Source organism: Tympanuchus pallidicinctus, unplaced genomic scaffold (genome assembly GCF_026119805.1).
Source record: "Tympanuchus pallidicinctus isolate F22 unplaced genomic scaffold, pur_lepc_1.0 scaffold20, whole genome shotgun sequence".
Classification (NCBI taxonomy): domain Eukaryota; kingdom Metazoa; phylum Chordata; class Aves; order Galliformes; family Phasianidae; genus Tympanuchus; species Tympanuchus pallidicinctus.
Window position 1 is genome coordinate 2,200,274 of NW_026294722.1, and position 12,510 is coordinate 2,212,783.

The 12,510-nt window shown below is 45.9% G+C and overlaps 1 protein-coding gene across 1 annotated transcript in view; it reads right to left on the bottom strand.

Annotated features, from left to right (window-relative positions):
- Window positions 1–12,510, bottom strand: part of BMP7 (bone morphogenetic protein 7) — a 42,973-nt gene that overhangs the window by 19,603 nt on the left and 10,860 nt on the right. The window contains exon 2 of the mRNA XM_052683918.1: window positions 353–545. Within this exon, the coding sequence (XP_052539878.1) occupies window positions 353–545 (193 nt within the window). The remainder of the gene's footprint in view (window positions 1–352; window positions 546–12,510) is intronic.

Genomic DNA, 12,510 nt, shown 5'->3' on the forward strand with positions numbered 1-12,510 from the left:
TTCAGTAATAAAGGTTAGCAATTAAGCTACAATTAGAAAGGAAGCATTCAGATGTGGTTTTACCACCTTGAGATCCATAAGCAGCAAGAGGAACAGGGCAGGTCTCCCAGAAAGCTTGAAATACTTCGCACCCATGGTCTCCTCCTGCCCTGGGGCACCTTCACCCTGTGCCCTTGGGGCTGAGTACACACAGCAGCACCATCTTACGTTGGCACTGAGATTTCACCTCACAGCCCTCATGCCCGAACCCCTTTTGCTGACGGCACCAATTTATCTAGCATTATTGGCCATAACCCTTAGAAGGAACCTGCTGCGCCTGTGCTTTAGCGGGATTTCCCTGTGGGTCACTCACCTTCCTGGGTGCTCCTGGAGGACCTGGTAGACGCTAATCTGGAACGTTTCATTATCGAAGCGTTCGCGGATGTAATCCTTGTATATCCTGAACTCGGCAGCCGTCACTGCTTCCCCCTCTGGGATTCTGGAGAGATCAAACCTGAACTCTCGGTAGTGGCAGCGCTGATGGTGAAACTCTCTGTCATGCTCCACTGAAACAGAAAAACAGCCCATTAGCCACCTGCTTTGTTCCCTTTCCCCTCACCATCAAACACGCTTGTGAGTTGCCACAACAGAAAAGGGCAAGAATATCAGATTGCAGCATCTCATTCTGTCCTTTGGTTTGTTAAAGCACCTAGGAAACACAAGACTTTATCTAGGCTACTGTAAGTATAAAGATGTTTGATGGAGCGTCTTTGAAACAGTTTTACAACTGCCTGCTACAGGTGACTGTTGTGTTTTAATGATTTTGGCAGTGCTTAACAAGTGACTCTGGACATTTGCCACTGATAACAACCAAGCTGCTGTAAGAAGAGGCGAAGGGCACAGGTGGGGCTTTTTGGGAGGGCTGGTCCTCAGCCTGACTGCCTCCTGAGGAAAACACACACATAAACCCATAGCCATGTACACAAGTGTGCAGATCCCAGTCTGGGAGGTTTTTCATGCCGGTGACCCACATTTGGTGCCAGCTGAATTCATTGCAGACACTCAGTCCCACTCCAAGGGATGAAGATTTCATTTTAAGGCCCCTGAGCGACAGATCGACCCGCCGCCCGGATGGGGCCGTAGCACTGCTTGCGGCTGCTGGGGCAGAGGGTCAGTGAGAAACAGAATTCCAGGGCTGTCCCCAGCGAGGGGAGGAGAGGTGTCAGTGCCCCCTCCAAACACACAAAGCGCAGCACCCTTCGTCGGACAAACTCCAAATTAAATAGACAAGTCAAACAAAGGAGAACGGGGAAAAACAGAGGTATGAGGGGACGGACGGACTCGCCAGAGGTCACACCGTGCATCGTTCTAAGAGCTGAGGCTTGAACCAGGGGCTTCCCGTGTGTCCTGGTCCTGTTGTCTGTCCACTTGACCTCCCTGCAGCTCGACTGCACAATTCAAGTAGTTAGCTCTGAGATTTTCTTGGCAAAGAATGCGTGTCTTTCTACAGGCCTGATTCTCTTCTGGCAGCAGTAAATCCATTGTGTAAATCCACTGACTTAAATGGAATTACTCCTGAAAAAGAGGAGTTTCAGCCCAAGTCTGAAAATTGCTATTTAAATGTACAGCACTTGCAGTACAGACATCTATGAGTACCGAAGCACAGGCGAGGGCCCCCCCAGCAGCAGGGACAGCCTGGGGGGCCCACGGGACCCCAGCAGGGTCAGCACTGCTCTGCTGGCCGACGCACAGCAGTTGGCCGCGGGCGCTTCCTCCTCTCGCACATCATCGCTGCGAGGAGTCCAGGGCTCGTCGTTTGCCACTGTATGATTGCTGCTCAGGGAAATACTTCAGTGCTCTTGCTAATAGCTGGAATTCATCTTAGAGGAGTATTTTAGGTATGAAACCCCTAAACTTTCCAAGACAGAGGCGATTAAGTTCAGCAAAAGGTTTTATAGTTTGGGCAGCCTTCGCTTGCACTGAATGAATGAACGAAGTTATTGTTGTGCCTACAGCTCTAACATCTAGTGCAGCCTCAGGAAGATCACTTGCTCTCTCCTGCCCTGAAGTGTGAGCACTGTGAGGAGTCACCAGCATTTGTAAAGCGCTTGGCAGGCTAAAGCTGCCCCGTAAGTGCAAGCAACACTATTAAATATGCCTCAATCCCTTTCCTCCAAAATATTTGCAGCAGAAAAAGATACAACAAGTATGATTTCAGTCTCAGAGGAATTTGTTTGCACCTAAATTACAGAGGAGTGGAAAAATATTTTAATATGGAATATCTCCTTTAACCACAGCTATAGAAGAACGACTATAATGTTGTGTGTTTTTAATTACATTATGGATAACATCACCAGCAGGGTGGATTATAGGCAGGTCAGCTGTAGCATGTATAGCAAGGTTTGCTTCCAAAGGCATGGGAAGGCTGAATTTTCAGCATACATGTGTGATGGCAAACACATCGGCCAGCATTAATCTTTAGCTATGCATCACACAAAGTCTGACAACAGATACATCGAGATAGAACTTCTTTGGGTGCTGCTGAGTTCCCAGTGATTCCAGTCACAGCCCCAGAAAAAAATGTGTCATATTAGCATGAGAAATTAATGGCCAGGGTCATAAAATAAAAAGCCCCAAAGTTTGAACTTTCCCATGCTTTGCAGATGTTTGGTTATAGGGTTTTGGGCTGAGCCATCTTTAGTGTTAAAGCAAACATTCCTGTGGCCATAGTCATTAAGATCATGAAAATATGTGGATATGTAACTGAAGAAAGAATCCCAAGAAACCCTTCAGCTCAGTGTTTATTGTTTTTCCTCTTTTTCTCTGCACTCTGGACCTATCTGCTGACCCAGAAGTAACAAATCCTTTCAGAACTAATTTATGAGAAACACTGACCCTGAATCAACATCTGTTAGATGACTGCAGTAAATCTTATTACATAATTAAACAGCAAAATCTATGTTAAAATAATGTTAGGGGTCTGACTTGAACTCATAAAAGCAAGACTCTTCATTACGAGGACTGAAATCCTATCCTTAATCCATGCTGCTGTGCTTTGTTATTTGTGAACATATGGTACAGTATATATGGTGGTGCACTTTTTGTAGTCCCCAGTAATACCTTAAGTACAACAGCATGAGGTAACAGGGGAGTGCTCAAGAAGCCCGAATTTCCTGGATTTGATGGGTGTCTGTCAGACCTTTGACAACTCTGCAACCAATTAATTACCTGAGGAGTCTGAAGTGGGTTGAGGGGCGTTTAAAGAGGGGAATGGTATTCAAAAGTTCAGCCAAACAATCAGGACAATTGCTACATCTCTTTGGATATGGCTGAAGTTTCTCTGTTAGGTCTATAAAATCTGTGATCTTTATTGACACAACCCACCATAACGAGAAGCTTTTGGTCATCCCTGATGGAGTTCATGTTGGTCAGCCGTTGTGTGTTAACTGCTCCTTTAAAAGCCATCACACAACGTGATTGCTTGGTGGTTACAGCTAATGGCCCTCCTGCCCAAAGAACTTGAACTCATGTTTGTCCTGGGCTTTTACACATCACTACCACCCAAAGGCTTTTGGTGAATGGTTTTAGCCCAGCTCCTGATTTCAAACATTGGAAACTCCAGCTCAGAAACTGCCACAGCTCAAATGCCTTGGCAGGGCAGCTGCTTGGGGAGGAAGCCAAGGCTCTGGACGTGCAGTCAAAGATCATAAAATATGAAAAGGAAGAACAGCCTTGAAAAATAATTCTGCTGTGGAACAGTGTGCCTTAGCTGTGGGAAAACAGTGGATCTGATTCCCTAACGAAATAATCCAAAGGGTTTCACATTTAATGCCCATCAAAATGCTACTTCTCCTCACTTCTAGAGGTGGACTCCTATTCTGGAGGCACAACCACTATGGACAAATTTATGACCTAATTTAACACAAAGCTCAAAATCTGCCAGTGCAAAATACCTCTTGGGTCAAGAGTGGCATGGTGAGTGTGGCAGTTAGCTGTAGCTGCGTGAGATGGGGATCAGTGGGCTCTTCCTTTGACATAGTTCTTTGGAAAAGGCCGAGATGTTGGAGCTTGAGAGCTGTAGTGTGGAGACGGATGACAAGGACAACAAATTTGTGAAAAAATAAGACACCAAAAAGTGTAAGGCAATTAAGGTGATGTGAACAAAACCAGCACATACCTGAGGTTACTGGTTATCAGTACATCTGCCACACCTCTCTTGCAAATATGCAAGTAAGCTCAACATCTCTGAAAGTCTGGCCTCGGCTATCTGTCCGCGATCTGAGTGCTGTGCAGATTGCAGCCATCTACTGACACAGACAGGGCTCTGATCTCTTGGAAGTCTTTTGTTTTTCCTAACCAACTCTGTTCTGGCATTGCAGTGCAGCAAGAGGAGGCAGAGTAGCATAGTTGTGCAGCAGTGAGGATGTTTAAAACATGATGGATACATGTACAGGTGTAAAGTAGCCAAGTATCAAGTAAAAAAATATTGAAAGGATGAAGATAAAATGGGACTTCTTTTCACATGTACTTTCTTCAGATGCAAAACTTAAAGATATGGAGATGAAAAATTGTAATGGCTGACATCTAGAACTTATGGTAACATAATAGAAAATACTACCAGAAAAAGTAATGTTGGACAGAAAATCTTGTGATCCTGGTGTAACACCCCAGGGCACCCAAACTTCTAAAGCATACGACACATCAGCAGACAGCTGGGCAGCTTGAGCTGATCCCATGTTTGTCATTTTCGCAGCAAATTATGTTAAGACTGGGAATGGCAGCTCCAGCTTTCTCAGCTTCTTTGTAAATGCTGAGTGAAAAGCTGGTCTGAGCTAATTTTGTAAACACTGACTGGACCACAGGCTTTGTAACATGGACTGGTGGCAGTCAAGGCATGATACATGACAGCAATGGCTATGATGAGACAGCCTGCACTAGCTGTTATTTCTGTCCACACATACCAAAGAAATGATAAAAGTTTTTGGCCTCTATATCAAGCACGGTAGCACGACGTCAGTCATTAACTCCATTTATCAAGTACAAACCAGTGGATGCTGGCAATAATTTTCCAAAGATTATTGTATTAAAAATTGTTACAGAACAGTTAAAAGAGCTAATTCAACTCCATAGGGGAGCCAGTAGAATTAATTTCCACCAATATCAATGGGTTTCACAGGAGGCCTTACTTCTGCCAATCTACTTAGTGAAGTTGGGTTTTTTTACATACTTGTTTTCTGAAGGTATAAAAACAACCTCATTTTCACAAGCAAAGTAAACACCAGACGAATACATTTTGTGCTCAGGCTGCCAAACTGTGAAAGCTTTGGTAATTCTATGCCTCCTTCCCCCTGGCACATATGGAGGATGTACTTGGAATACATTTTGAATATTTAAACAAGTAAAAATGTAAAATTCCCCATTAACACTTTCTCCTGATACTGTGTGAATTTTTTACAAGGCACTTCAAGAACAGTTGTCTCGTTTATTGTAGTGATCACAGAAGCTGGGATGCTACTTGTTTCTAATTTACAATGGAAAAAAAAAAGCACCAAAAGGAATGTGTAGTAGGGTGTCTGTAACTTCTTTACTCCCCAAAAAGGCCAGAAGGGATTTGTAAAGGACTTTAATCTCAAATAGATTAAAGGTCCTGAATTCCTGAGACTGAAAGATAAGTCAGAGGAAAGTAGATTCCAAGAGACAACACCCCCTCGCCTCAGCCTCAGCCACGCAGGAGAGCCATCAGCCCTCGCCTGGGAATCCTGCTGCAGATCTGGATGCCAAAACCAATCTGCCACACTTCAGCAGCGAGGTCTAACAGGTTTTCTGAGTGTCCCTGTGGCTGCCTGACCCCGTGGACTGCAGGGGCTGTGGAGGTGAGCTCAGCAGATAGGAAAGTCTTTAACTCCTTCTCTGACAGCTGCAGAGCTGCAGAAAGCCAGCGCTTCCCTCAAGGTGACCGCAGCGGGTTGGCTTGTGCTGCGGGCTGAGGGCTTTAGCCTTGGTGTTTTCACAGACAAGCAAAGTGTGCTTTGATTTATCATGCAAAAAGCTATTTGAATTTCCTTAGAAAAATTCCCTCCGTAACGTAGAGGTCCTAACCCAAACCTCGAGAAACTTCCTCGCATCACCTGTGCAGATGTTCCTACAAACCAGCTGCCCTGGGACCCACAAACATCCGCAGCCCTACAGATGCTATGGCCTCAAAGGGAAGGTCGGCTCCTGCCCGTGCTTTGCCTGCTGTCCCCGTGGGAAGGGGCTGTGGCATGAGGAATGTTCTGCAGCCCCAGCCAGGCTCTCAGCTGGCCTCATCCCCAGCTGGCATGGGGCAGCAGGGCAGCCCCCTCAGCCCGGCCTCACAGCCGCTGTGAAACGGCTCTGTAAATTGTCAGGATGCCAAATTTGAGAGCTCTTGATGGGATCCTAATTAACAGGGATTAAATGCTCCCTTTATAAATTGCACTCCTTTGTCTCTAAATTGGTGGATAAAATCACGTCGCTTATGAAATATGGGCCTTTCCTCCTTATGTTGGTGAGGTTCGAGGAGGAAAGCAATTAGAGGGAGGATCCAGAGTCCCTGCAGCTGAAAGACCCCACTGGGCCCAGCGGGACTCCTGGAGCAAGAAGCGCAAGGTCAGTCCCTATGTTTTGCTCAGGAGAACAGGGAGCATAATGAAGATGGCAATCACGCCATGCCAAGCCACAGACAGCAAAGGCCCATGCTTCCCTCTCATTGTGCTTGATGGCAAGAGATACAGCAGCAGTTGCAGTAAATTTCTAATGGCAAGAGTTTGGGAATGTGACATTCTGTGATTGGTTTTCATGTGCTTCATTCTCTCGGTTATAAGATTTGCTTACTACCATTAATGCAGCTGATGCAGCAGTTAAAGAAATGTCTGAAGAAGAAGCAGCGAAAGAATAACATCTGGGACTCCTATAGACAGAGTAGACCAAGTATCCTGGATTGTTCATAACTGATGGGATTATTATTTTTTAAGAGTGGTAAGAAGTTTCGGAGGGCTTTTTTTACACTGGTTAGCTGCAGCCTCCAACTTACCAAAAAGCAACTGTGGGTTTCTGGAGAAATGAAAAGGAAAATAAATGTTGGTTAAGTCTGTGAGATACACTTACTATGTAGTAAGCTCACATTTAGGCTCGTGGACTTGCACTTCTCAGGGGTCTGGCTGCCAAAGCCCTGTCCTGCCAGTCTCATCTCCACCTGCTCTGTGCTTGTGCATTGCCATTTTGGTCACTCACAGCCGTGTGCCCATTTTACACCTGGGTGAAGGAAGATGAAGGCGATAATTTGTCGTACAGTAACTTCAGTGTGCGGCAGAGCGAAGTCCTGTCCCATCCCCTGGTGTCAATCAGAGCGAATGCATTAATTTCAAGTGAGATGAAAACCAGGCTCCGTAAATCCTGATCCCCAGCCCCAGAGGTTAGGAACAGGGGGATTCTAAATTCTTTAGGGCTCACGGCTGCAGAGCAATCCGGGGTCAGCATTTTTGCTCTGAGAGTGAGGGAAAAAGCCCTCTGGAGTTAATATTCTTCCTTTAACCATCACTTCATTTTTCCAGCTTTCAGCATGAAGGTGGTGTTGCCAGCAAGACCACCTAGCCACAAACCCAGCAGGGAGCTTCCAAAATTCTTCTGAACACTGACTCCTTGTTATAAATTCAGAAGTGGTAATAGCAGCAGTGCGTATCACATCTGTGCCAGGCTTTGGGCCTGGGAAGCAGCACTCCCTACTGCCGAACACAACTTGGAAAGATCCTTTCAGTCCACACATGTATCAGCATTAGCCATTTCTTTGTCAACAAATCCCTTAATACGTACCCTTTCTATCATGTACAGATGTCCAAAAAATAATGGAATACTGTACTACAAGATTAAACACTTTAATGGCAGCATATGTGTTGCATGACTCTGAACAATGGTATCATTGTGCGTGTACAAACAGCGGGCTGAGGGAGGATGGGTTTAATTATCTCCGAAGCAGCAGCAAGTTCTTCCTGACTCAGTTGAACTTCAGCAAGGGCTGCTCAGAGCAGAGATGAGAATAAGCCTGGCCCCTTCCTGATGTTCTGGTGGTAGCTTTAGCATCATGCCTGCTCGGCAGGGCTTGGGAGGGTGATGCCAAGCTGCCAACTTCCCAAGAGCCCTGGGATGAGTGGGTGCTGCTGCACTGCACAGGGGGCTTTTCAGTTAAGGCTCGTTAGGACAGTAAATAGCAAAGGGGAAGGATAACAACCAGGAGGGGATGGACAGGGAAGCATGTGTGTCACTTCTGCACTGCTGGAATTTTGGTGTAGGCACTTTAAGGCATTGCTAGATGGTTAACCGATTTCTTCTTGAAGAGCATCCATGAGATATCTGGGCAGGTTATGTGCAGGTAATTCATTTTCTTTTTTGAGCATAGCCTGATCAGAACCCATTTACGCTGTGGTTTCTCTGCTGAAATCACAAGCCAGACTAGATGAAAAGTATTGTGAAAAATTTACACAGGGGACTGCACTGAGAACACAACTCTTCTAATAGTAAACAGACCAACTGTGGTGTGAATCCTGATGCTGAGTTTGCTCTGTCTGTATGTGTATCTGGGGAAAGCAAAGTAAAATAAGCAGAGAAGTATAAGAGTTGTGTTTCTTCAGAAATACGTTATTCAGAGCCTTAGCAGACAAAACACAGTAGGACAGTGCTGCCATCAGTCAGCAGCTGCTATACAGTAATTCTAGAGGACTGCAGGTGTGTAAGGGAACAAAGAAAAGGAATGATGCAAAGAGAAAGAAAAAAATGGGGAATGAAGTTGTTCCTGTAGACAGACTCCTTCTTCCTTCACCTTCCAGGAATCTCAAACCTCCTTCTTTCTTTCCATTCTTTGCTGTGAAAGGGGATGCAGCACAGTGGTGCACCAGGGCTTTGCATCCAGCAGCAAGCCCTTTCCCAGAACCTTGGGAATGCCATTTTTCCAGGGAGGCAAGCTGGGAACTGCAGTGATGCTGCAAAACCTGACTCCTGCCACGTGCTCCCAGCTGCCTGGCATTGTGGCTGTCTCAAAACATCCCAAATTCTCACACACTCACTGGGAGCGTGGTTAACCGAGGCTGGTATTTAACTGTGCCAGCCTGCCCAGCCAACAGCCCAGGCCTGCTGTCTGTATGGCACAGCATGGGACAGCAGCTCCGAGCTGGGAGCTCCTGCAGCTCCCTGCAAGGATCACATATTGCCCAGAGTGGGCAGCTGCTAAGTTTGCTGCCTACCAAACACAGTCTTACTCCTGTATTGTCCTTGTCTGCACCACAATGTGTAGCATGAAGCCATGCAACCTAAGGGTGGAGACACACTAATGTCAAATGCATCCCTGAAGTCCTGAGTACTCTGAAAGCAGCATGGGGTTATGCAGAGATGCAGGAATTTATTTTTCTTTTCCTTCTTTCAACACAATGACCACTAATGCTACACTTCTTTTTTTTCCTTTGTAATTCAGGGGGTGGCAAGATTGCTTTCGTGTGCTGTGAAATCATTGTGATGTATCTGACCAGGCCAGCCTCAGCAGGAAGCCGCACCAGCATTAGGTGCAAACTGCAAGTCACACATCTCACCAGTGCATCGGAAGGTCAAGGAGATAGGGGTGTTCTGGGGACAAGGGGAGGAAACACAGACGTGGGTCAGGAGGCTGAGGTAGCAGCAAAGCACGGGCAAAGGCAGCCCTGCTCTAGAGAAGAGAACAGGGCGATGGGGAGAGACTGCAGAGCACGGACTGGGAGAAGTTAGTGACAGTGTAGTTCGTTGAGAAAAATACTAATCCCCCCATCCAGCCAGCAGACAGATGGGGCTCAAAGGTGCTTCCTGTAACCTGGAGGCCTCTCAAAAATCACTGATGCAAAAACCAGCAGTTGGCTCTGTCTGCTTGTACACAGCATTGAACAAATGGAAACAAATCCCCCAGCCCAAAGAGGGAGAGAAGTGGCTGAGCAGATCTGTTCAGAAATCATGGGCACTCAGCCAGGGGAGATAAGAGGCAGTGTGAGAGTGACTACTACTATGAGGGTACCCAAAATGGGATGTTTGGGTTAAAATGCAAATTTTGAAACAAAAAGGTAATTCTTAAAGGATTCCAACTGTGAAGCAGTTCTTCAGCTTGGACCACATTTCAGCTTAGGTGGGAGGGAAGAAAGTTTCGCTGCAACATTTCAAGCCAGCTTTAAGGTAGCTTCAGGAAAGGCAGAGGAAAGGCAGCTCATTGTGTCTGGCTGTGCTGTGAGCTGCCCTGCTCTTCTCCGGGTGCCTGCCCCTGCCCTCACCCAAGGGAAGGATTGAGCCCCTCTGCAGGAAGCTGGGAGCATGCAGCACAGGCACCTCAATCTGCAAGCAGGCATTGTGCATAGGAGGTGCAAAGAAAAAAAGGAGATACAGCAAGTCTTTGATGCTGTGATTTGATCTTGTGGAGATGCAACAGCATCAAGTTATGCTCAAGTGTTGCATTCCAGTAACAGCACTGGGGCAAACTAAGAAGGTTTCAGATGTATTTGATAAATTAGATACTGTTCATCATAAACAGCTTGAGTCAGTAATCTTGGGAAGGTCAGTGCCCAGGCATCTCGGGTGTTTGTACAAAGCAGGCAGCAATGGCTGACGTGCAGCTGATGCACACTGTGTGCCAGGACAGGCTCCTCTGCCTTCTCCAAGAGGACATTGCCCACTAACTCAGTTTCAGTTTTTTCCCAATTTTGCTTCCATGGCACAAAGATCTTCATAAAAACTTTACTCATATACAAGTGCTTTTCCTGCCTCTATGCTGCTAATTATCTTTCCACTACATTATTTTTTTTAAGTCACCTTCTGTTCCTTATTACTACTGGCGTATTATTATATCACATAAAGTTCCTTAACACAGCAAAAGATTCAACAACATTTGCAAAACTGATACAGAAAGAGGGACTGGATTCTAGACTGGTACAGCTGGTTTAAGGTATTTTAGAAGTAAACGAAATCAAATGAGAATTTATAATCCTTCCTGAGGTCTGGATTCCATCAGACTAAACTCATTAGGCATTAAGGTGCAGGTGCAGCTAAATAAAGGATTGTTCTGCTTTCCTTAATACCGTAGATTCACATCTTGAGTTCAAAATAAAAGTCTTCTGAAAGCACATGTATATGTTGTGCATCTACTGGCAACACTTGAAAGAAAAAGTTCAGCTGATGGAATCTTCAAATGCCTCAGTTTTTGTCAAAGGAATGTGCCCAATTCTGCACTGGCTGTGATAAGGGAGAAGTGACTGCAAATTGGCCCCTGAGTGCTTATTGATTTCATTTGCATTAGGCTTCCTTTCATCTACTGAACAACTGCCCAAATAAATAACGTAGATCTAATCCATCCTTCGTTAGTAATGTAATGCCACAACAACACCAGCATCCCCCCAAAGATTTCAAAGTTTAGGTCTCCACCTGCACAGGCTCCCGGGGAGGAAGGCAGTGGGAATGCAGCTTTCTTGTGGTTCACTCTGATAAGGGGAAATAATCCAAGAACCAGTTTTCCAGGTTTGAAAACACACGACTCGCTGGATTTCTTAGCTGAAATCCCAGATTCTGGCTTTGTTGAGAAAGTAGCTTGTGGGATATTACAAAATAACCAGCAGATATCAGACATTCAACTGTCAGATAAGAATCTTAGCCTTCCAGAGTAGTCAGCAAAATTCTGACTGGGAGTGTATGCAATCCCTGCAGTGCCATAAGCCTGCAACAGGCCGGACCTGAGCTGGCCTATGCAATAACACCTGCACATTTCTCAGCCAGGGGTTGCAGGGGCAACAACTAGTGAGGGGAGAGGTCTGTGAGCCCCAGAGGGGGAAACCCTGCAGCAACACAGCTCTTCACTTGCACCTGTACTGTTACATGCATCGCACATTTTTCAGGTCCAGGGATGGAATGCAGCTTGGTAAACCAGGATTCTTGGACAGAAGTACATATTCTGGAGATGTGGAAGGAAACATTTTGGAAAATGATGACTAGAAAGATACTCCAGAGCGCCCTTCCTTATGAAAGCGGGGCTTCGTCTCTACTTCACATTTTCCTTTGAGATCATCATGTTTCCTTGTGCTGCCAGCACGGCTCGGGGCAGGTGGGGCACTGCAGCACTTCCCTGCCTTTTAAACATAGGAAGTAGGGACAGGGTGATCGCCCAGCAGGGCACGGATCCTGCCCAGCACGTCGCCCTGCATGGCTGTGCCTGCGATGGGGCTCAGTTACACGTATGAAGTTTTTGCTTTCTAGGGAGGTTTTGCTTTTCAGCACATTTATTTTTACTGAGGCGGCTGCTTATTCCTTTGCTAATTTAGTGTAAGGCTCTAAGAAACATGAATATCAAAGATCAGTAAGTTGATTACATTCCTGTGTAGTTCTGCTGGTAGATGTAGAATGCTGGTGTCCTCAAGTGATGGCAAGTTTAGACTATTATTTCAGAAATGTCCTCAGAAGACATATGTATATGCATGCACAGAGTGCACGCATGTGTGTGCATGTGTCCCCTTTACA